General features: G+C 60.9%; 2 protein-coding genes across 7 annotated transcripts in view; one reads left to right on the top strand and one right to left on the bottom strand.

Annotated features, from left to right (window-relative positions):
- The window catches only part of COMT (catechol-O-methyltransferase), a 28,432-nt gene extending 26,165 nt beyond the window's left edge, over positions 1-2,267 (top strand). The window contains exon 6 of the mRNA XM_021673943.2: positions 1,477-2,267. Within this exon, the coding sequence (XP_021529618.1) occupies positions 1,477-1,677 (201 nt within the window). The 3' untranslated portion in view covers positions 1,678-2,267. The remainder of the gene's footprint in view (positions 1-1,476) is intronic.
- The window catches only part of ARVCF (ARVCF delta catenin family member), a 51,123-nt gene continuing 29,249 nt past the window's right edge, over positions 1,775-23,648 (bottom strand). For 4 of the 6 annotated variants that reach the window (XM_064362825.1, XM_064362823.1, XM_064362822.1 and 1 more), the window contains 18 exons: positions 23,339-23,566; positions 15,008-15,166; positions 14,287-14,813; positions 12,824-13,323; positions 11,994-12,177; positions 11,068-11,185; positions 10,513-10,684; positions 9,800-9,817; positions 8,833-8,904; positions 7,260-7,387; positions 6,786-6,936; positions 6,333-6,531; positions 6,136-6,247; positions 5,957-6,047; positions 5,560-5,613; positions 5,047-5,132; positions 4,430-4,549; positions 1,775-3,956 (listed from right to left, as the gene is read on the bottom strand). In XM_064362825.1, the coding sequence (XP_064218895.1) occupies positions 4,442-4,549; positions 5,047-5,132; positions 5,560-5,613; positions 5,957-6,047; positions 6,136-6,247; positions 6,333-6,531; positions 6,786-6,936; positions 7,260-7,387; positions 8,833-8,904; positions 9,800-9,817; positions 10,513-10,684; positions 11,068-11,185; positions 11,994-12,177; positions 12,824-13,323; positions 14,287-14,813; positions 15,008-15,166; positions 23,339-23,548 (2,889 nt within the window). In that variant the 5' untranslated portion in view covers positions 23,549-23,566 and the 3' untranslated portion in view covers positions 1,775-3,956; positions 4,430-4,441. Of the gene's footprint in view, positions 3,957-4,429; positions 4,550-5,046; positions 5,133-5,559; positions 5,614-5,956; positions 6,048-6,135; positions 6,248-6,332; positions 6,532-6,785; positions 6,937-7,259; positions 7,388-8,832; positions 8,905-9,799; positions 9,818-10,512; positions 10,685-11,067; positions 11,186-11,993; positions 12,178-12,823; positions 13,324-14,286; positions 14,814-15,007; positions 15,167-18,840; positions 19,721-23,338; positions 23,567-23,648 lie in introns of those variants that run through there. The other 2 variants (XM_012454198.2, XM_064362824.1) reach the window with 2 other exon arrangements.

Raw genomic sequence — 23,648 nt, 5'->3', positions numbered from 1 at the left:
CCAGACCTGAAGGTAGCCGCCCTGCTTAGAGCCTGGGCCACTGTCATCCTCCTGGGTGGTGCTTGGTTCTAGGTTTGTTTTTTTTTTCTAAATGAAAACACATCGTGATTCGTGGTGGTACATTCTATTCAACTCTGGACCTTGGGGCTCTTCCCTGACCTCATTGACCTTTGAGCTGTGTGGTGCATGCTGTCACCTGAGAGCCTCTCTGCTGTCTCCACAGCACACAGGCTGGAAATGACCGCCACCCACCACCAGCATGGCTGCAAGCCCTGTGGGACTCTCTAGGCGCATCCCAGAGGGATGTGGGGTCAGATGCCAGTTTCAAGGCACCTGCCTGCGAACTGACTTTGTTATACTTTTATTTTTTTGTTTTTAAGATGGAGTCTCACTGTCACCCAGGCTGGAGTGCAGTGGTGCGATCTCAGCTCACTGCAACCTCTGCCTCCCGCATTCAAGCAATTCTCCTGCCTGTCTCCCGAGTAGCTGGGACTACAGGTGCGAGCCACCACACCCAGCTAGTTTTTCAAAATTTTAGTAGAGACAGGGTTTCACCGTGTTGGCCAGGATGGTCTCGGCCTCCTAAAGTGCTGGGATTATAGGCGTGAGCCACCGCGCCCGGCCGATTTTATTATACTTTACATGTTTGAGATTGCTTGTTAACTTTTGTTTGATGACTAAGTCAAATCTCCAAGACAAGGTAACTTGGGTGTCCTGTGCCCTGGTCAGTCCCTCCTCCCCACAGACACTTCCTCTCAAGGCTTCTCTATTGTTTATGTGATGTAAGCAAACCCTCCTTGCAGCCTTAATGGGCAAGCATCCTCTGAGGTTTCTCCCGATGGTGGACCCCAGGGGCCATGCCCTGTGGCTGCATATCCAGTAACAAGTCCTTCCTTCTGCAGAGAACCCAGGCAGAGGAACCCTGCATCCTCCTAGGTACCAGGCACCAGTGGAGATGGGGGAATTCTGCAAATGCAGGAGCTTGGGGTGTCCATAACTGATCCCAAAGGGGCAGGCTTATTGGTTAGAGGTCCGCCCCACCCCAGCCCTGCAGGGTCACCCTGGTTAGGCCAATGTTGTCTCCAGGGACCATACCAGCAACCCCTCTCCCTGGGTGCCTCTCCCTCGTAGGTGCCTGAATTTCGGGCACTGGGTGTTGAGGGCCCCACTACTTTCCCTCACTCATCCAGCTAGCATTTATTGAACACCTACTGTGTGCCACATGCTGTTCTAGGGATGGATACTCCTGAGATGGATACAGGAGTGGATGAGAGAAAGGTCCCTATCCTCACGGGGCCCATGTTCTACAGGTGGCACTTGAGTCTTGTACAGTCCTTTCCTGCAGGGCTCATGCTGGGCAGAAAGCAGAAACCTGGCCCCAGGGGCTAGGCACAGGCCACGCGTGGTGCCTTCAGGACAGGTTCTCTGTGCACCTCTGACCCTCACCTCCCCCACCCTCTGGTCTGTCCCCTGCAGGAATGTGGCCTGCTCCGGAAGGGGACAGTGCTGCTGGCTGACAATGTGATCTGCCCAGGCGCGCCAGAGTTCCTGGCACACGTGCGTGGGAGCGGCCACTTTGAATGCACAAACTACCCATCGTACCTGGAATACAGGAAGGTGATGGATGCCCTGGAGAAGGCCATCTACAAGGGCCCAGGCAGCGAAACACAGCCCTGACTGCCCCCCCACCCCTCACTTGGGCTCCCTCACCCAGCCTGGTTCTGAAGGTGCCACAGATGCGCTCCTGCTGACCTGCTGCGGCTCCAGGCTGTGTCCTAAATGCAAAGCACACCTCCGCTGAGGCCTGCACCCTGCCATTCTGACCTCTCTGTACTGCAACACTGGACTGTTCTCCTTTTATTGAGACGAGTCTTGCTCTGTTGCCAGGCTGGAGTGTAGTGGCGCGATCTCAGCTCACTGCAACCTCTGCCTCCTGGGTTCAAGCAATTCTCCTGTGTCAGCCTCCCGAGTAGCTGGGACTACAGGCGCATGCATCACCATGCCCAGCTAATTTTTGTATTTTTAGTAGAGACAGGGTTTCACCATGTTGGCCAGGATGGTCTCAATCTCCTGACCTCGTGATCTGCCCGCCTCAGCTTCACTACGTGCTGAGGTGTGAGCCACTGCGCCCGGCTGTTCTCCTTTTTCTAAGACTCCATCATGACCTCTTTACTAACACCTGCTAGCTGTACTATCTTATATACTAATGGCATACTTTAAAAATACAAAACAGAGATTAAAGATCTAAGTATTTAGGTATAAGTCAACTTAGTACCATCCTTCTCAATTGCCATTCCCCTGCGCCCTTCACTTGTGCACAAACATTGAAAGCTCCCCTTGGTGGATGCCAGGGCTAAGGGCGGGGCCCCTGGCTGGCTGGGTTCTGGGTGGCATGTCTGGCCCACGGGCCTCCCAGCCATTGCAGTGCAGACACCACCCCTTCTGCAGCCAAGCCAGGGGCACCTGTTAGCCCCACAGGGATGACTGGTGGCCTGGGAAACAAAGAGAGGAGCCAGCCAACGTTCACACCTGTCTGACCAAGTGGGCGCTGGGGACAGGTGGACCCCGCAGCAGCGCCAGCTCCTCTGGGCCCCACATGACACTGAGTGGAGGCGTGTCCTTCCCTACTCCCACTGGGCCTTGCTTACAGAAGAGGCAATGGTGCAGACCAGCCCCTGCATCCCTGCAGTTGCCTTCCCAGCCCATGAATGAGGATGCAGTGCTGGGCTGTGTCCACCTACACCCAGAGCTGCCCCCAGCTCCTCCAAGGGGTAAGACTGCTGGCCACCTCAGAGGCTCCAAGATCCCAGTTCCCAGACTCAGGATGACTCGACCCTGTGCTAGCTGAGTCCACCTGTGCCTAGACCAGCCCCTAGCCAAGACCACTTCTGGGCTCAAGGCCTGGCTAGCCCCCAGCCAGCCCATTCCTATGGATAGAGACCAGAGAGCCCACGTGGACAAGCTTGGGGCCACCCAGGGGCCAGGAACAGAGCCTCTGCAGGACACAGCAGAGGGACACCTGGGACTACCTCCTTCCAGGGCCCTGCCCCAGATGCGAGGAGGCTCCTGACACAAGGGAGGAGCCAGCCACTTGTGCCAGACCCGAGTGGCAGAGAGCAAGAAGTTCCTTTGCCGCTTTAATTTTTAAATTTTCTTACAAAAATTTAGATGTTTACCAATAGTCTTATTTTGGCTTCATTTTTAATGCTTTTTCTCAAAGTGTTTTTCTTCTGTTTCTGAGTCACGGACAGCAGGCACTGAAAGTAGTCCCCGTGCCGCTGCTGAAGGTCAGTCCTGGAGGTGCCGCCCGGGCTCCAGGCAGATGCAGCGGCCCCAGCCCCAGCCGGCATCGGCTAGGGAAGGGCTCCACAGCACAGGGGCCTCGCGTGCCATCCGGACTCTGGGGAGGTGGGGCACCTGCAGCCTGACCCCCATCTTGCTGCTTCCAAAGCTTCCTTGCCCTGGACTGAGCTTCATGAGGCGCCCCCAACACCGTGGTCTGCCTGCCTGCAGGGTGCCCAGGAAGCCCCTCCACCTTATGGAGTCCAAGTTATTTCCCAGCTCCCTCCCTGCCTAGCCACCTGCCCCTGGTGCCAGACCTGGCCCACTCCTCTGGGGCACTGTGTTCCCAGGGGCACCCTCCTGTCCCACCAGCCCCAAAGCCCAGCCAAGTACCCTTCCCTGCCATCTCCCTGGGCCCTGCCCCAGCAGCCCAATCAGCCTCCTCGGGCCTTCTGTCACTCGCTCACACACAGCACCATGTCAGTAAACAGCTAACTCAGGCCTAGGGAGTTAGGTGGGGCAGAGGCGGGGGGAGGGCAGGAGGGTGTCCCCAAAGTCAGTCTTGGCTGGGGTGAGGCGCTGCCAAGCCCTGCCGCCAGGGGGCTCCAAGCTCCACGGCAGGATCTGCTTCTTCCACGATCCAAGCCCTAAGAACAAGAGGCTGGGCCAGGGCCCTGCAGAGGGAGAGGGGATGGTAGATGCTGCAGCCACTGAGCGGCTCAGGACCACGTGCAACCTCAGGGCAGGGCAGCCAACTCCACACGCTACATGAATGGAGATGCAGACAGAAGCAGCTGCCCTGGGTGGTGTGGGCTGACCCCAAGGGTCTTGGCACCAGGACTGATCCTGACTTGCTGGTCCTTGAAGGGCGTTGGAGGGTATGGTGCCTATCCCTACTCTGGTCCCATCTCCTCAGGCCCCTGATCCCACAGTACCTGGGACAGGGCTGTGGGCCCAGGGAGCATCCTCCCTCTCTGACCTCCACCTGGTCTTCCCCGGGAATGGGCCACTGGGCTGCTGCACTGGAAGCCAAAGTCCTTCAGGGAACGTGCGGGAAGAGCAGAGCGTGCAGACAGCAGAGACTAACGAGAAGCCCCCGCCCAGAGAGCGGGAACGGTCGGACGAAAAACCAGATGAGAGAACGTACCAGGCATGCAAGCTAGACCCAGGAGTCAACGGGCTGAGGCTTAGCGTCCCCCACGGCGTCCACCAGCCTGACCGTGGGCCTGCTGGGCCCTGGGGGAGGGGCCTTCCTGCTGGGGTCGAGCTGCAGCGCACAGATGGGCATTAGAGGCACAACAGAGCAGGTTAGTCAGAGCTCCTGGGGGGCAGGGCAGGGGCAGGGCCGAGGCTGGCGATGTAAGGGTGGGCCTGCCAGAGCAGCACAGGGAGCACTGAGGGCACAGGGAGCCGGACAGGTGTGCTTCACACGGGCGGGGGTGGGGGGACGTGCACACACACAGGCCTGCGCAGGAAGCTGAGGGACTGGCACACAGCAGGCAGCAGGTACTGCCCTCACCAGTGGGCCCTTGCATAGGCATGCACAGAAGGGTGCACACACACTAGCTCACAAGCTCCGCCCCATGCAGGGTATGGCCGGGCAGTGCCATCCCCAGCAGGTAGGAGCAGCAAACCTGTCAGTACCCACACTGACTGGCATGAAGGGGCTGCTTCCTGGGCTTGGCTCCACAACCCAGCTATACCCCAGGGCCCAGACCAGACCCAGCCCAACGGGCACCTGCCCACAGTCACACGGCTACTTACTTTCAATGGTTCCTTCTCAGAGGCCTCTCCTGCAGAGCAAGTGCCCCTCGGCCTCCGCTCCCTCTGGTCCACTGTGGAGTATCCATCTGCAGATGGGGTAAGATGGTGCGTGAGGGGCGCTCTAAGAGGGGCCCTGGAGGAGCAGATCTCCCTCTCAGCCCAGACACAGGGGACTCGTGGGACAAGGACTTTGGGAGAAGGTCCCCACCCACCCTGTCCTGGAGATCCAGGCTGGTGCCAGCTCTCACCAATACCCTGCCTCACAGTGGTACAACCATTGCCTGCCCCCCGTGGCAGCTCCAGCTCTCCAGACTCCCCTCCACTTGTGGGTCAGAGCCCCCGGCTGGGCACTAACCCCTCTCTAGCTGCCCTGCATCTCACTCTCTGAGCACCCCTAAATCAAGTATCTCTCCTCCACCCGGCACCAACTACACCCCATAAAACCAGCAGGCCCACCTCAGGCCCTGGTCCCCCCGCAGCACAGAAGACAAAGCACACTGCGTCTGCACTCACCTGGGCCCAGTGCGCCCATGGGGATCACATCCCGGCTGCCAGTTTTCTCGCCCTCTGCAAGGCAGGAGCAAGAGGCGGGCTGCATGCAGTGGCCGGAGGGAGCGGGGCAGAGAAGCCCACACAGGGCTGGCCCAGGTAGCCCTAGATGCTGTCACTAAGGTGCCCAACCTCTGCCAGCTGGCAACCCCTCCCTCCCCTGCCAAGCTTGACACCAGCACAAATGCTGTAGGAAGGGAGTAGCCAAGAGGCAGAGGGCAGGGAAAGTGACCTGACTATGGAGCCATCTCAGTGGGAGGTCTCGTTCCCCCTTCACCCTCACCCAAGGCTCAGGCAGTTGGGGCAGCTGGGGAGCTACTGTTGGTCCCCACCCTCCAGGCCCCTAACCTCCACCACTCACCGAGGCTCTTATCCACCAGTGGCAGCGTGCTGTCATCAAACCCCCCAGGACTCGGTGCTCCCTTAGGCCCCTTGGCAGTAGTAGCAGATGACTGAGACATAAAACAAAGACACAGGGTGGGTGAGGCCCGTGGAGTGGGAATGCAGGGAAGTGAGTGGGAAGGCTGGGAAAGGCGGTACCTGGAAGCGTGCCTTGGTCCAGCCATCTTTCTGCAGGGTACCACGCAGCTCCTTGTAGCTCCACACAGTCTGCAGCACATGCGACGCCGCCTTCGCCTCCCGTACCGATTGGCTGTGGGGTTGGGGTCAGGGTCGGGGTCAGTGGTGGCCCCTCCCCCACCTCCCTGGCTCCCCAAGCCACTGACCGCCCCCCACACCTGGAGGCGACGAGAGCCACCAACGCGGGCACCCCGCGTGCCTGCAGGAGCGAGCGTGCGTTATCTAGGCTGTCGGATACGATTTCATGGATGGTGTTGAGCACGGCCACCACGGTGTCCTCCTCCAGGCGGGCCCCTGGTCGCGGCGGAGACTGTGCATTGCGCAAGTTCCGCACCAGCTCGGCCATAGCATAGCTCCCTGAGGAGCAGGGCTAGGTGTCAGGACACACCTCCACCCCACCCCTCCAGGAAGGAGCAGGGATCTCCAGAGGGCGAGGGGCACTAAGCTTCAGGGACAGGGCCAGGACTGGAGCTCCCCAACTTGGGGCGCAGCCCAAGCAACAGGGGTGGGCTCTGGACTCCCAAACCATTCATTCTCCAACCCCCGCTGATGGGACCCCAGAGCTGCAGGCACAGCTTGGTGCTCAGGCGTGGCTTTGCAGGCATCCTCACCGATGAGGTCTTTGTTGCGCCGGTCCAGTGAGAGGTTGCGCAGGGCGATGGCGACAGCACGCACCACCTTGTCGGTCTCAGACTGCAGCAGTTCCACCAGCACTGGCAGCCCGCGCTCTTTACGCACTGTGGCGCGGATGTATGTGGCCCACTGCAGTGGCAGGGAGACAGGTGCTAGGCTATACATGCCAGGCACTCTCCCACCTCCATACCCTGCTGCTCCCTCCAGACGGACCTTCTTACTCCCATGCCGACAAAGCCCTGCCCCAACAGCTCCACGGCACCTCCACCGAGGCTTTCCCACCATCCAGGGTACACTCATTGCCTGCAGCCCATGCACCCTGAAACTCTTGGATCTTGGGGTGGTGGTGTGGCCCCTCCATTCCCCGCCAGCCCAGGAAGGAGCTGCATCAGTGAGGTGTCTGGGATTCCCCTTCTCAGGACTTGCCCTCCCTGCCAAACCTGGCCCCTCACCATCCAGTTGCCGGCACTGAGGTTCTGCAGGGCACCGGCGGCAGCCTCCAGGGTGTTGAAGTTCCGGCTCTCCGTGAGGAGGGAGAGGTAGAGACGTACCACCTCGGGCTGGTACAGCAGCTCAAAGCCTGGGTGCAGGGCAACCGCCACCCATGGTCACCCAGAATCTGCTCTCATCCATCATACCCTTCCCACTTCCCGCTTCAGAGCTTCCCAGGGCTGGGGTGAGCTGGGGCCAGGGATGGGTGTGGAGGAGTCATGTAATGTTTATTATCAACATAGTCACCCAAGGGGAAAAGTGTTCCCATTTCATAGAGGAGCAAACTGAGGCTGTCAGTTGCACCTGCCTGGTAGCAGTAGCATCCAGGAGGCCTGGGGTGGGGAGGAAGGCCTCAACCAGGAATGCTGTCCTAGCAACAAAACCCGCATTTCCCGGTATGTCCATGAAGCTATGCATCTGGGCCACGCCCCTAGCAACAGGGCTCACCCTCCCTGGCAACAAGACCAGCATTGGCCAGTAATGGAGAGTTGTGTAACCAAGGCCATGCCCCTAACAGGACCTGCTTTCACAGGAAACTGAAGCTGTGCAGAGCCATGCCCCTAGCAACAGGCCCCACCCTCCTCCACTGACAATAGAACCCACCCTCTGTAAGTCAACTGATGCAGTGCAACCAGGGCAGCTGCCCTAGCAACAGGAGGCACTCTCCCTGGCAACCACTCCAGGTTCCCCAGCAATGGAGGCCCCATCCTGCTGCTCTGCCCAGTGCTCTAGAAACGAGGGGTCAAGAGCCTTTCAAGCTTGCCTGTCCCCAGATTGGAGCTTCAGCCTGGCTTGGGATACTACTCACTCTCTCCTGTACCCACCCAGTGATGTGTCATCACCCCCTCCCCAGCCCTCATGCCCCATGCTCCCTCTACTCCTGCCCTGCTTGGCTTTCTGTTCCTACACACTCCAAGCACATTCCCTGCTGGGGTATCTGCACTAGCCCTGTCTGCCTGTAATGCTTCCCCACAGCCCTCCTGAAGCTAGGGCCCTCTACCCTGGTGACAGGCAGGCTCTTCCAACTGGCTGGGCCCCACCAGGACAGACATCTCTCTCAGGCCAGATCCCAGCACACAACCCAACAGGCATTGGCCCTGCCCCTGCAACTGCTGGGCATTCTCTGGCCCTGCCTCTGAACCTAGATGTGAGCATGCCCTCCTGGCTCCCAGCCCCCTCAAATGAACTCAGCTTTGTGGCTAACATAGAAGGCCCTGCCTCCACTGGGGGCGTCCCTCCAAACCTTCCCACCTCTTATACACTGTGAGACTGAGCAAGCACCTGGCCTCTCTGTGCCTCTGTCTCTCCCTACTTTGCCTGACATGACCCATGGCACTGCCTCCCATTCTAAACCCTCAGCAGGTGTCCCGGTGCTGAATCATCCTCCAGGAAATCCTGCACCTATGGGCCTCAGTTTCCCCATCTGTTTTCTGAGGCCCTCCAGGCCTGCTGGATGGCCCAAAGCTTCACTACCAGGGGAGTCCTGCGCCCAGACATCCCCCAGTGGAGCTGGCTTCATCTCAGCCCACTCACCTTTGGCAGCCTCAGTTCGCTTGGGCAGGTCTAGCGTGTCAAAATTCCGGTCCATCTCACCATCCTTCTTTCCTGGAAAGGTGGCGGGAGGTGAGGCAGACCCCATAAGGTGCATGGGTGTGTCAGGAGGGGTGAGCACAGTTCTCTCTTGCCCAGGCCCCAAAAAGCACCCCCACATCCAGGCCGGAGCACTAAGAGGCCCTGGGAGTAGAGCACTGCTGTCAGAGTTTAGCCCAAGGGAAGGAGTTGGTGGCAGTGGGGCCTGGGGTGTCCCAGCCCTGCCCCTAGGACTCATCTCCCACCTGGTGCTGGGAGCTGTCCCTCCCAGCAGTTCCACTGCAACTGCCAAGTGTGTAGACCGAGGAAGCCAGGAGCCCTGGCTGGATGGCAGGTGGATATAAGCGGAGAAACTGAAGGCTGACCGGGACAAGGCTCGCTTGGCTCACACAGTAAGGCAGAGCTGGGGAAACTCCCCCAGTCTGAGGTCAGGACATCGTCCAGGCTCTACTAGCCAGGAGAAACCCCATAGCAGCCCACCTAACAACTGTGCAGCCACCTCCGTGACAGTGAGCCCTGTCTCTTAGCCACTCTCCCCGTCTCAGATGATGCTTCTACCCTTTGAGGAGGCAGCAGAGCAGAGCCAGATGCCTGCCTGCTCACCCTCACGGGACACTTGTATCCTCTGAGCCACATGCTGCCCCATTCTATCAGAGAAATAGACTCTGCTCCCAGGTGTCCTTAGACACAAGCACACTGCAGGACCTGCCCACTCTTGGCTCTGCCCAGGTATGCAAGTCCGAGGTTACAGTGAGCCCCTTGGCCTCCCCACCTGCCACTGTCATAAAGATGGCAGCCCAAGTGATGAAGCTAGGGCTGGAGCAGGGCCCTGGGGCTGGAGTGTGCTCCCCTCTTCCCAGGTGCCCACCGCACATTCCAGTCCTGGAGAGCAGGATGAACAGGGACTCACCTTGGTGGAACCACTCATCTGGGCAGTCGGAGGAAGCAGAGGAGAGAGGAGAGGAGCCTGAGCGGGCAGCACCCGTCACCCCCCATGCCCTCCCAGAGGCCTCAGGTTCCCACTGCACACCCTGGACCAAGCAGACAGCATGTGGAACTTCATCCCACCACTTCTGGGCACTGAGCATCCACCAGTAAGACAAGAAAGGGGAGGCCTAGGTCAGTGGAACAGGCAGGCGGTACACAGGACCCCACAGCTGCTGGGGAGGTCCTGGGAACCTACACCCTGCCAGTGCAGTGGAGGTGTGCAGGGCATCTCACCCAGGCAAATGGGCTGCTGCACAGGCTGGTGGTGGTCTATAGTTACTCTGAACAGCCAGCAGACAGCATCAGCCATGGCTCCTCCCCAACTTGTGGGCCAGTGAAATCAATTCTCCCCAGGAGTGGAGAGATTGAGTCTGGGCACTGATGGGACCGCCTGGTTTCCACTGTGTCCTCCCTGGGGGTCTCACAGTGCACATGGGGAAGGCTGGAGCTGGGCCCCATCAACCATGTGACCCTGGGCTGTGCAGCCTCCTCAGCTCCCTGCTTCCCTGCCTGCCTGCTGGGGGCTGACCAGGTGTCCTCTGGCTTCCATGATGGGCTGCTGTGGGTGTACAGAGAACCTTCAGGAGGTTCAAGAGGGCAGGAGTCGAGGGTGGTACCCCAGTCCACCCCACCCACCTTTGGCCTTCTTGCCACCAAAGCAGCTGGCATCATCCCGCCTTCGGCGCTGGGAGCCTACAGCACTGCCCAGGGGCCCAGGCTCGGCCTCCTGGTATCTGTCGGCCCCGGGCACCTCCTTGTGCACGTGGTAGGACAGATTCCGCATGATGCACACGCAGTTCTCCACCGACTGCAGGGAGAGGTGAGTGGCTGGGGCAGGGCACCCTCGGCACAGGGCCAGCCCTCAGGAAAGACTGGCCACAGCTGGTGTGCATTAAAGCACTGGGAGCAAAGGGACAGGGAGGCCTCAGTAGGTGTGGGGGTGGGGGGTGGCAAAAGGGTGGTAACTGCCAGGGAGGGTCCACAGGAGGAAGCCCCTGCCTCATGGACCACCTTCCACCTATAACACTGTGCCCACTTCAGTGTGGCCACTGCAAAGCAGGCCAAGCCCAGGGCACCGCCCCAGACCCTCAAGCCCATTATCCTGTGCTGCCCCCACAGCTCTGGCCCCCCCGGGACCTGCGTGATCATCTCTCCCACCCTTGGCACGAGGCTGTGACTGTCCCCGCCCACCTTATTGTCCGTGTCCTTCCGGCCCACTGCTGACTGCAGGGCATGCAGGAGCGCGTCCACCAGCCCTTCACACTCCCGGAGTCGTCGCCGGGCCTCGGCACCATCGGAACTCACATTCCTGTGTGGCCAAGAGCAGGCCAGGTGACCCCTAGCCACCAGAAACTTCCCCAGCCGCCCCCCCGACCTCAGGGGCTTGTCTTCATCTGCAAAATAGGCCCTGCTGCTGCCCTCTCAGTCTACTGGGAAAGGACCCCGCAGCCTGGAGCTCAGTGAAGGGGGAGAAGCTAACTGCCCCCAGACCTCAGGAGGGGGCCCTGGCAGACAGCTGTCTTGGCTGGGGACAGCTGGGCAGGGGAAGACAGGGCTTCCCTGCCTCCCAGATGACCTGGAAAGGGACAGGTAGACTCAGACCTGAACCTGTGCAAGAGCAATTCTGGGTCCCTCACCACCCCAATGGCAGCTCTGGGGCCCACCTTGTCCCAAGAGCAAGAGCCTGAAGGGTTACAGGGGAACACCCTGATGGACAAACAGGACTGTGGGGACCCAGGACACTGTGGGGTTGACAGAGCCTCCCAGGGGTTGGAGGGGAAAGGCAGAGGTCACAGGTGGCTGGAATGAGCCTCCCAGGCAGATGAACAGGAAGGTCCCATCTCCCCCTCTGGCTGTCACATGATGGAAAGGTGGGTGGAAGCTGGGCAGGGCTAGGGTACCACAGAGACCCCTCCAGAGGGTGCCCTTGGAGAGACTGGGGCACCACTTGGGGGCGAGTACAGCCCCTCAGGCCCCACTTCTCATCCACAGGGCTTGCGCCACAGCTCTGAAGTTCCAAAGGTCCGGGCGGCTGGCCACCATCTTCCACGCTATCTGGGACCATGAGGACGGGGACTGGTGTGCACTCGGGCTTTAGCACTGGGTCTGGTCCACACCTCAGGCAGCCCGACGTGTTCTTGAAGACAGTTGTCCACTCGGCATCCCGTGGCTTGGAGTCCTCGTTGGGCTCACGCTCCCACCCTGAGTGGGGCACGATGACCTCGTGGGTAAGCGTCTGCAGGCCATGGTCAATGATGGCCATCTTCAGGGGCTCATAGGACGACAGGTTCCACAGTGTGCCTGTGGGGTGCGATCGGCCAAGTCCTGCTGACCATGTGCATTGCCTCCCACCTCCCCAGGTGGCCACGCTCAGGACCCGTCCTGCTCTCCTCCTGTCCCAGCTCACACACAACAGTAGAAGTAACAAAAGCCATGAGTGGTTCTGCGGGGCACACAGTACCGGCTTCCAGCCAGGAAGGAGCCCCAAAGGGGATGAAGTGCAGAAGAGGGTGTGGCACTGCTGTTCCTTCCCACCCACTCCCTGCCACATGGCAGGTGGCATGAACACTCTCGAGGCCACAGGGCCTCATGGAGACACGGTCAAGTGACCCCACCTGTCCCTAAGATCCCACAAGGCACAAGCTCCACCACCGTACTATTGGGATGGGAACCAAGGAGGCGGGTCCCAGGGGAGTTTCTGTGGAGTCAGGAGGTGAGGGGCATGCCTGGGGTGCCCAGTGTCAGCCTCCCCGCTATGGTAGTGACTGGGGACCTGTCAGTGTCTGGATCTGACGCCTGCCTCCTGGGGCAAGTGTCTCAGCAGCTGCACTCCTGCCAACCCGCGCACTTTCCCGGGCAGTGGCAGGCCAAGTGGCCTCGTTCCTCCTGGGCTAAGCCCCGCACGCTTCGCTTCCCGAGGATGTGGGCACAGCCAGGTCCCACTCACCAGTGACAAGCTCGCGGACCTCGTTGTCCCGGGCAGCCCGCAGCAGGCGCACCAGAGCAGGCACACCACCACAATCCCGGATGGCGGCTTTGTTGTCAGTGTCGCGGCCATAGGAGAGGTTGCGCAGTGCCCCACAGGCCCGGCGCCGCACCTCAGCCCGCGGGTGGTCCAGCAGCGCCACGAGCAGTGGCAGTCCCCGCAGCTGCCGCACACGCCGCTTGATACCCTCGTTCTCAAAGCACAGGTGCTGCAGGTAGGCAGCTGCATTGGCCTTCACGGGGTCCACGGGGTGCCTCAGCATGGCCAGCACCTCAGGCAGCTCAGGGTCCCGCCAGCGCGGCTCCTTGCGGGCGCTATCCACTGAGGGCGAGCGTCGCACCAGCCGATCCAGGCTGCCCAGGCTGCCCCGTTCAGGCTGGGCCAGGGGCGCCGTCACCGCTGAGAATGCAGGCCGCTCATCCAGCAGCTCGCCGCCATCATCTGCAGCATCCTCGTAGGCCCTGCACAGGTGAGTGGGGCACATGGACATCGTCACAGCAGCCATCAGCCCTGCCTCTGAGCTGCCCCGTCACACCTTCTTCAGGACTGCAAAATCACCCAGCAGGGCTGGGCTGGGAGCACAGTATCTCAGCCCGAAGCATGGTGGGGGCATGGAGAGTCACACACCAGCCCAGTGAGAACTGATTTAGAGCCAAATGCCAAACCCCAGCCAGCGGCTATCAGTCCCCTGGCAACCCTCCCAGGACAGCAAGCTCACTTACTGCTGTCACCAGGCGATGTTCCCTGATCCTGAGCAAAACATGTTTCCGTGCAACATCTGCTACGGCTGCTGGAGAGGCCCACCTCCCATCCACGAAACCACCCATCTTCCATGAAGCCCATCTCTGCCTGTGCCAGGATGCAGGGGGAGTAAATGACCCTCTCCGCATGAAGCCATCCCAGTAGGACCACCGAGGGGTATTCAGGCCACCAGACCCTTTGGGCACAAGATCTCCTTAGCTCTCAGTAGCCCTGTGGGTTGCTGTCATCAAACCTGCTGGCCCGAGGCTAGGAGTGGCCAGGTGACTTGGCCAAGGTCACAGCAAAATCCAGATTCGGGTTGTGGTCATGTCCCCACTCCAGAGAAACAGAAACCGAGGGCAATGGAGACAGAACCAGGGGCTGTGACAGGAAGCGCCAGGGAGCTGGGTTCTCGTTATCCAGGGTGTGGTTGGAGCAAGGCCAGTGGCCGAAACTCTTCCCAGCTTTTCTTGGGACCTGGGCCTGCAGGACGGTGCCCAGCTGAACTCCTACCACCCCAGGGCCCACCTTTCTTCTGTCCCTGACAAAAGCCAAGGGCAACTCAAACTAACATGTGTGACTAACTCAACTGCAGCCACTTGACAAGTGGAGCACCCTGTAGCTGGGGGGTGGAGGGTGGACTTCCCAGAGGAGGCAGCCACAGGGGACAGGGTGCAGCTCACCTGGTGTGAAGGCCCCGCCCACACTCAGGCCTCCTCCTCGTGGCTGTGCTATAGTCAGGCTCTAGCTCAGGGCCGCCCTCATCATCAGCGGCCAGGCTGCGCGTGTCATCCTCCAAGCCATACGGCTCTGCCTGGAAGCGCTCGGGCAGGGAGCGGCCAGCTGGTGGCCCAGGCTCAGGACCCACTGGGAAGGCCTCCCGGTGGCCAGGCAGTGTGAAGCAGCCATCGCCAGGGCCTGGGCCAAGTGGGCCAGCACGTGGGGGCCGCATGCCCAGCCCTCGGGACAGGCTGCCATAGCTGGGGCCGTCCCGGGGCTCGGGGCCTTCGGGAAAGCTGCCCCCACTCGTGAGGTAGGCTCGAGAAAGTGTGGCCACTGGGCCACCACCACGCAGCAGGAAATGCCGGTCCAGGGCACCATCGGCAAAAGGGCCTAGTGGGGGGCCGCCATCCAGCAAGGGGAGTCCGTCTGGGCCCAGGGGCACCTGGCGTACCGTCCGAGTAGTCACCGTCTTGACAGTCTTGGTGACCTGGTGGATGGACAGGCAGATAGGCGGGGCAGCCCGAGAGGCCTAGAAACTGCCCTGCTGGGGCCTGGCTCGCCTCAATTCCCCACTCGAGCAATGAGAGGCCCCAGGTGGCAAGCTTCCATGTCCACTCTGCAGGCGGGACAGCTGCAGTGGCCTGGCCTGCTCTCCCACCCACCGCCTGGGCCTGGCCATACCTTGGTCTCGGTGCGCCGGGTCGTGCCATCTTCAGATGTGACAACAGACACATGGGAAGTGGGTGTGCCGGGATCCTCCTCCACCGTCACGGTCTCCTCCAGCACATCAGACGCCTCTGGCATCGTGGCCAGTGAGGCCTGGCTGCCTGGGCTCTGCTCCTGGGGTGAGGAGGGGCACTGGTGGGCAGGCCTCCTGCTCAGTTGTCACTGCAGTGTGGTCCCCACACACAGCAGCTATGCCTCGGCTCATGCTGGCCAGCACACCAGGGTGCCTTCCTCCTGGTCCTGAACCCACCCATCCCAGGGCCTGTCTTGGCCCAAGCTGGCAAGGACAGCAACGAGTTCTTACCCTCTGAACATCGAGGTGCTAAGCCTGCCCTGGCACCCCATCCTGGGGGGACTCTGGGGCCGGCCCCCATCCTATGCTTCCTCAGGCTGAGTTGGCAGATAAGGCCACAGACCCTGGGGGTGAAGTCTAGAGCCACCCCCCAACCCCACAACTTGCAAGGCCCAGCTACCACAGGTTCCTCCAGGCCCCAGAAGGCAGCAGTGAGACCTACCTGCAGGATGCCTTCCGGATGTCACCCACCCCTAGCTGGGACCTCATGGTGTCCTGGGGCCTCCTCCCTCACTTGCCCCAGAAACCTTGAGTATAGAAGCCTTGTGGGGGCTAAGGTTCCCACCACCAAAGCCAGCCAGACACCCTCAAGAGACAGAAATACCCAGCTCCCAGAACACCCATGCACCTGGAGCAATAATATATCCTTACTCCTTCCAGCCCAGACATTCCTGAGTGTTGTAGAGGCACAGCCTGGCCCTGCTTCGGGCCAGTGGCTGGAGTCCCCAGTAACTGAGACTCTGGGCGTCATATCAGAGACCAGACAGTCGATTTGAGCCTATGAGTCCCCTTGCCACCATCATGCATGGGGTGATGACACTGGAATTCTAGGCAAGACAGCTCTGGACTGAGACTCTTCTACCCGCATGCCTACGGGCTGGACTTGACAGTGGGGAAACTGAGGCTCAGAGAGACTAGGCTGGCCCACATCAGAGCCAGGCCCAACCCCTACTGCACTGAGTGGCTCTGAGGACCTGAGACCCACAGCCTGCCTCGGCCTCTGACTGCACAGGTGCCTGGCCCCAGGGCCACATGGTGCCAACATCCGGGGTTTGGCATCCAGCCAGGATGGGCAAGAGCTGAAACCCAAGCCCTGGTGGGCGGGTGAGGGGGAGCACATTCCCAGGCAGCCACGGCAGGGTCAGCAGGAGGACAGGCCCCATTCTGTGGCCTAGGCCCCTGGGCCCTGCACAATGGGTCCCTTGCCTGGGCCCCCTGGGGCCTGCACAGACACCAAGCTCTGCCAAGCTCCAGAGGCAGACTCTGCCCATCCTTGGGTCTGGGAGGTAAGCCAGGCAACATGCTCAGGGCTGTCCTCAGGACCTGCCTGCAAAGGCCCGTGGGTTGGAAAGCCTCCCCAGGTCAGGGTCCTATCCTAGGGGACTACTTGACCCCCAAATGTATGCAGTGCAGGTGTCCAGGAAGGGGCCTGCACCAATACATTAGGACAAATGTATCCCTCAGGTTCAGTGACAGAAGAAAGAGGTGGCCACAGAAGGCACCTGCCCCTCTCCCAGGGGCAGGGCCTTGGAGGATGATAGGTAACTTTGCAGATGGGGAAACTGAGGCCTGGCAGGGGGAGAGGATTTACCTAGGACTTCACAGTGCAAATGGGATTTCAGGCACCCCCAGAGAAGGCAACCTGGCAAGGAAGACTTTGGGCCTCATCTCGCCCCCAGTCTTGAGATGTAGGTGGAATGCCTGCTGGGGACCTGGATAGGAAGAAGAGACCTCTGTTCCCTGGGAAAAAGAAATAGATTGAGGCCCAGAGTGGGGACAACTGGCATGCTGCCAGGCAAGGCAGGTTGGGCTCTTTCCAAAGGCACTGGGGAGCTGGGACTGCTCTGGAGTAGAAGGCTTGTGTGGCCCATCACTACTGGGGTTGGGCTGCCCCGTCTATATCTGGGAAATGTCTGTCAGGCCCTGAGCTTTCTCTGTGGGCCCTGTGGGGACTTGTCAGAGTTTAAGCAGGGGGCCAGGCACTGAGGGGCTGCAGTTCTGACGATGGGGTGAGGAGGCTATGAAGCAAGACTGAGGGAACGTTACACAGGACATTCTGTCAGAGTGATATGGCCCCTCATATATGCATATATTTATATATATTAAAGACTGAGAGAGGAGCCCCCTACTCCCTAACTAGGCACAGGGGGAAGGGGGAGAAAAAGAAGGGAGGACATCTCAGGACCTCGATGCCACTCTGTGGCCCAGCTTATCCCTCCCACCAAGGTTAAGGTAAGGGTCTGACAGTGCAGAGCTGGGGTGGTCTAGGAGAACAAGGACCCCCCAGCAAGACCTGGCAACCCTGCAGGATCACCCGCCAGCCCCAGCCTAGCAGCACGGCAGCAGGATCCCAAGGCCCCAAGAGTCCCTGATGGCAAATGACCTCAGGGAGCTAAAAACAAGCGATGACTTCACCCGGGTGGCAGGAGCATGAGTCAGCCAGTGATCACAGGAAAGCCCGGCCCCCGAGACCCATGGCTGGGCACATACACATGCATGTACACGACCCCTCCGACAGAGACACATGCATGTACACACGTGTGAGTACCCAGCCCCGCAGAGGCCGAGCACATCAACCTGTGTGCTCTAACAGCACCCCACGGGAACGGTGCCCACTGTTCCCAGAGGCACACTCGTGAGCACACATCCTCCCACCCTCCACCTGTGTGTCCAGACCTTTATCCACACAGGGCCTCACAAACTCTCCACCCACAGGGACAGGGGCCACCAACTCTGCCGATCACCTCCCCAGAACCCACTCTGGGAGTCTCAGAGCTGGCTGGCAGATGGGGAAACTGAGGTGTAGAGTAGTTAGGCCCATAGCTATCTGGTGGCTCAAGTCTCTGTAACATCTTTAGGGTGGGGCTGTGGAATGGGTGGGCTGACTCTCAACAGAGGAGCTGGCTGTAGTCCCTGGATCCCTGTCTGTCCCCGGTGTCCATGTCTGACATGCACCTGCCCAGGCTGGCCCACGCTCAGGGACCCTGACCCTGGAGCCCCACACAGCCTCTGCCTCAGACCCAACTCTGGGCTGTTTCCATCTGCACCCTAGATATGGACTGCATCCTGGACACCCCACCTCACGTCCAACCCCACAGGCTGCATCCTATCAGTCATCTCTCATACCCCCTAACCAGCTGGGGCCCCATCCTTGTCCCTCTTGTACCCTGCCCAGCCTCCCAGCACTCATCCCTCCCTTGGCTCTTCAATCTCTGGTGCACCAGGTCTGGGGCCCCCAGGACTAGCCCAAAAACGGCCTGGGGTTTCCCTTGGGCTTGTGGGAGGGGCCAGAGTGACCAGGAAGGTAGACCTCCTACCCCTGCTCACAAGAGGGTCCTGGGAGCACAGGGCTGAGCCAAGCATAGGGGCTCTACGCCCCATCACGCACCTGGAGCTCAGCTTCTTCACAAGGAGGTGGGAAGGACAGAAGGGGCTGGGGCCATGGGACATGCTGGGTAGCACCAGTCACACCTTTGTGGCAAAATGCAAGGAATGCAGGGGGCAGAAAAGCAAGATCAGACCAACACACAGAGGGGCCGCTGGGGGTCAGGGGGCTGGGTCCGGGTCCCATAGCACTTATCCACCCGAACCGCCAGACTTCACAGATGCAAAGCCACAGTCTGTGTCCTGAAGAACAGACTGCAGGGGCAGGCATCTCCCCTGTCCAAGGCCTGGCTAGCACACACAGGGAATGAGTTAAGGTGAGACTGCATACCTGGATCCCACACCTGCGGGCCAGGCTCCCAGAGGGCACGAGGTGGCTGCTACCAGATGGATGAATGAATGACGCTTCTCCATCCCCAGCATGGCCCTCCCAGGTAGAGTCCAGGACAAGCCAGGCTGGCATCTCCCACCAGGTAGCAAGCCCTTGGCCACCACAAAACGCCCTCTCCCTTGGTCCCACAGCCTCTGACCAGTCTCCAGGACCTGGAGCTCACCCCTCCACACGGTAATGCACCTGCCAGGGCGTGGCCCCAGGCAGAGGAGCCAAAAAGCCAAGCTGGGGGAGCAAACTTGGGGAAGGAGAGCAGGGCTGTCATCCACCTCAGATTCCCCAAGCTCAGCTCAGGGTCATAAGACACACTGTGACCATGAATTTCCCAAAAGCTGGTCCCTCCATCTCTGAAAGCCAGACCCTGGGGGCCACACCAGGGCTGTACGACAGGCAGGGGCCGGGCTGCCCAGGTAGGTAGGTGTGTGGGAAACCTGCCTCCTACCACAGATGATCCTGGCTGGTCTTTTCTCTGCTCAGCCTCAGCTTCCCTGCCTGTTACCAAACCTACACTGCTCTGAGCAGGGGGCAGATTGCCTATGCCTCCCCTCACGTCAATGATGAGAGGGGGAGGACCCCGGTTTTCCCTGGAGATCCCCTCCAGCATCAATAGGTGGGCAGGGCCTGTCTCCACCCCTCCCATCACGTGCGCCTCGGAGGCAGAGAGAACTTCCATTAAAGCTCCGGAAGCTCCTTTGCAGGTCCTGGGAGTCATAGCCCGCGTAACGGGTGTGGAGGGGAGAGGAGCAAGCCCCTCAGGGACCAGAAGGCCTACCCGGGCTTCCCTCTCCAACTCAGCCTCCCTCCTGCACAGACAGAAGCTGCTCAGGAAGGCCCTGGCCCCCCACCCGGGTCCCCAGGCACCTGTCCTGGGCACTGGCCGAGAAGCGCCCACCGGCTCCCCGCCAGCTCCAAGCAGAGGGTCAAACTGCCAGGGGTCCCGGCCCCCAGCCCCTGGAGATAGGCTCCAGAGACTCCGTGGCCCCTCCCGCACACCCGGGGACACCGCGCTCACACCGCCACCCGCCCGGCCCTGGCCCCAGCCTGACGCAGCCCAGCCAGGAGCGCCAGACAATAGCCGCCTCGGGTCGGCGGCTCCGCGGAACAAAAGCGGGTCTTGCCGGGCAGGCCGGCGCCCCGCCCTCCGCCTCTGACCCTGGGTCAGGGTCCCCCCAAGCCAACTTCCCTCCAACCTGTCTGAGTTCGGCCGGCATCGGGCCGGGGCTCTGGGGGCGCTGGCCAGCAGCGGGGGGCAGCGGCGGATGGACCGGGCTCGGCTCGGCTCCGGCGCCTCGGCCGCTCGGGCTCAGGCTCGGCGGACTCGCTCCCTGCGGGGGCGGATCTGGCGGCGGTCACGGCGAGCAGCCAATCAGGCGGGGCCGCGCCCAGGTGGGGCGTGGAAGGGGCCGGGGCAGGCGTGGCGGGCGGGCGGGGTAAGGTCCCGCCCCCCAGAGGCGCAGGGCGGGGCCCTGCAGCCCCCGGTCGCCCCCTGTCGCCCCCTGTCCCCCCGACCCCCGTGCCCCCGCCCGCGGGCCTGGGCTTCTGATCCCTCCCCCTCCCTGCGGCAGGGGTGTCATTTTCCCGCCGAATGGCTTTGGCCAAGTCCTTCCCAGTCCTCGGTTTGTGAGCACACTTTACTCCGCCTGCAGAGGGGGAAATAGTTCTGGCAGCGCAGGTGCCTATGCTGCGATGAACAGAGTGCAGGGCCTCCCTCACAGGCACAAACCTGGCTGACTCAGTTTCACCTGCCATGAAATGGGGGCTGATGGGACAGTAGGCACAGCGCTGCAAGATCCCTCGGGTCTCTCAGATCCCCGCTCACGCTCCTGCCCAGCCATCACTTGGAATGGGCCTGTGAGGAACTGTCCCCACAGAGCTCAGGGGGGACCTGGAAAAGGGCCCCGCAGGGGACCCCTACTTTGTATCTTGGCTTCTCCCCATCGAGGCACAGAAGCCCCGAGTGCACCCCCATCCCTCCCTCCAGGCGGGCCTCAATGTGGGCCACACCCTAGGGAATCTGGCTCTGCTGCTGTGAAAACAGGGGAGGGGAGGGGTGGGGCTGGGGCTATCTTCTCAAACTGCACAAAGGTCAAGCCAATGGCTCCAGTATCACAAACAGGGAAACAGGTTCTGAGATGAAATAAGCTGGTACCAGCCCAGGGAGGCTCAGTGGGTCTGGCAAGAGAAGGGGCTCGGACTCAGGTCTCCCACGGGCTTCTCCGCAGACCTCTCAGTGGTCCCCCTCAGGGACCACTCCCTGCTGCCCTGAGTGATGTACAGAAGCCACTCGGCTAGCATGCTCAAGATTCTAGGTGCTCACCACGTGCCCTTGAGAGCATCAGTTCCCCCACCTGCCATAGGTGGTAAGCTGAGCTACCCTACCACTGGCCAAACTGGAACCCCTGCATCTTCCATTGAGGGCAGGCCTGCCTGGAGCCCCTGTAGCAGAGCCCAGAGGACCAGACACTGCACCAGAAACACGCCCACATCTTATCTTTAAGCTGGCTCCATCTCAACTGCACCAGCTGCTGGTACCCCAGCCATCTACCTACCTCAGATGAGCCCAAGGGAAGTTCCCTGATGGCACCCCACCCCACTGGGTGGGCATCAGCCCTGCTTCAGCTGGCTGTCTAGAGGAGGGGCCCCTTCCTGCTGGAGGATGAAGGGCAGTAGCCAGGACCAGGCAGCAGCACTCCCCCTGGCCTGGCTTCCCAGCTTCAGCCCCCAGCTACCTGTCTTGCCATTGCCCTGGCTTAAGCAGGGGCCCTGACCCTGTGGCTCAGCAGGTAAATCGCTAGGCACTTCCTACCGAGATCAATCTGGGAAGCCTGGCCAGCCCGATGTGGCCCTGCCTCCCCTAGTGTTCCCCATCAGCCCAGACAGTTGAGCTGCAGCCCCAGTAACACATGCTGTCTTCAATCCCAGCCTGAGAAAATCAAGGGCAGGGGTGGAAGGTGGGGCATTCAGGGGCAGGGGGTGGTAGGTAGAGGGGCAGTAGCATGAGGCCTTGAAGTCTTGCCTGAGGAGGTCAGGGCAGCTCCAGGCTGTGGGAACATCTTCCCGCCAGGGTATCAACCCTCCAGGGTGCTTCGGGTCCTCCCACACTGCTTGTCTGAGGGCTGTTCCGGTCTGGGAGGGCTGGACTGAGCACACTGGTGCCTAAGAGGCAGCCTCAGGGTCACTGGCTTCCACTGTCCCCATGTGGCCCGGCTGGGCCCAGCGTTCTGCTTCCCCAAACTTGAAGACTCAAGGAGTAGTCACCAACCCCAGGTCCCTTGGCCTAACAAGGGATGCTGGTTCTGAGCCCCATGTGCCCCAGCAAGGTGAGAAGAGCCCATGGGGCCGCCTCAGCAGAGACCAGCATTTGCTCCCTTTCTCTCTAGACGAGAAGGGCCAGGCTGCCCCAAGGCCCGGGCATGTGTGTGCCAGATGCAGGTCCCTAGAGTCAGAGCCCAGCAGGACCAAAGAAGGGCAGGTGGGGATGCAGGTGCTGGGAGTGTGCTGGGGGGAGGTCTGGCTCCCAGGTTTAGTGGGGCAGGGAGCTGAGCCAGGGAGACAGGATTCTGCTGGGAGAGCCCTCTAGGGTCACTATGTGAAGAATCCAGAGGCCACAGCAGGAGGCAACTGCCCCAGCTTCTAAGCTCGGTGGTGAGGAGGGACCCCTTTCCCTGTGGGTGCTGGGGCAGCTCTGCCCTGACTCCCCACTACGCTAGGTCTGTCAGTAACAGGAACCATGACAATCACACCACATCCCAGGTCTCCTTGCATGTCCTTGTTCCGGCCTCCCCACCCCAAGTCAGTGGCTCTTGCTGTTCCATCTACAGGTTAGAGCACCGTGGTGCTAAGAGTGGGGTATCCTGGTGGTCTAACTGCTCACTGAGCACCCCAACTTTAGAGTTCTTAGGGCCTGGCCATGAAACCCAGAGGGCTCTATACCTCCTGGGGCTGAGCAGGGGCCTGAGCCCGGTCTGAGGATAATGGCCAGCAGAGAAAATAAGGCTCCCAGGTCAGCCTTAAAGCTTCAGGCAGAGCTCTGGGCCTTGCTCCAGCCTCCTCCTGGGGCTGACCCACCAGTGCATGCAATGAACACCGTGGCAGGGTTAGGCATGGTGCAGGCAAACCCCTCTGTGTCTCTAGGCAGACCAAGAAGCTGCCCAGAACAGACCCCCCATCCAGCTGCCTGGGCCTGAGGGCTCAGTGGAGGGTGCTGTTCTGAGTGTCGGGCTGTGTAGGCTGTGAGATCCTGCCTACTCTTCACATGATGCTTGGCATACCCAAGTGGGACTTCCAGCCCACCATGGGATCCCATTTTCATTTCCTCCCCAAGGGCCCTAGCAAATCTTGCAATAAGCGACTGCATGCTGGTTTGTGGTCCACCAGGACCCCCTGATTGTTTTCCCACTTGGCAATTTTCACCCTTCCCAAGTCACGGGGCTATTACCTGGAGGACCAGCTGTTGCCAGGCCATTGGCAGGGGCTGCCCACTGCCCATGCCACCACTGACCATGCCAGGCTGCTGGGCACGCTCCAGCTGCAGGGCAACATGACGCCGTTCCTGCTCCAGGGCCCGTGTCAGCCTCTCAAAGCGGGCCTCCTGCTCCTTCACCGAGGCCAGGATGCTGGCGGCCGAGTGCACATTGCAGTCCTCCATGACCAGGGCGCCCGCCAGCTGCAGGCAAAGCAGAGCAAACTCAGTGGGGTGGGGCAGCAGTCTGGCAAGGCCATCATGGGCCCCTGCCCACCCCACTCAC

Source organism: Aotus nancymaae, unplaced genomic scaffold (genome assembly GCF_030222135.1).
Source record: "Aotus nancymaae isolate 86718 unplaced genomic scaffold, 86718_ANA_hifiasm-v0.15.2.pri h1tg000049l, whole genome shotgun sequence".
In the NCBI taxonomy this organism is placed as follows: domain Eukaryota; kingdom Metazoa; phylum Chordata; class Mammalia; order Primates; family Aotidae; genus Aotus; species Aotus nancymaae.
The sequence above is the reverse complement of the archived record's forward strand: the minus strand, read 5'-3'. Positions and strand labels throughout refer to the sequence as shown.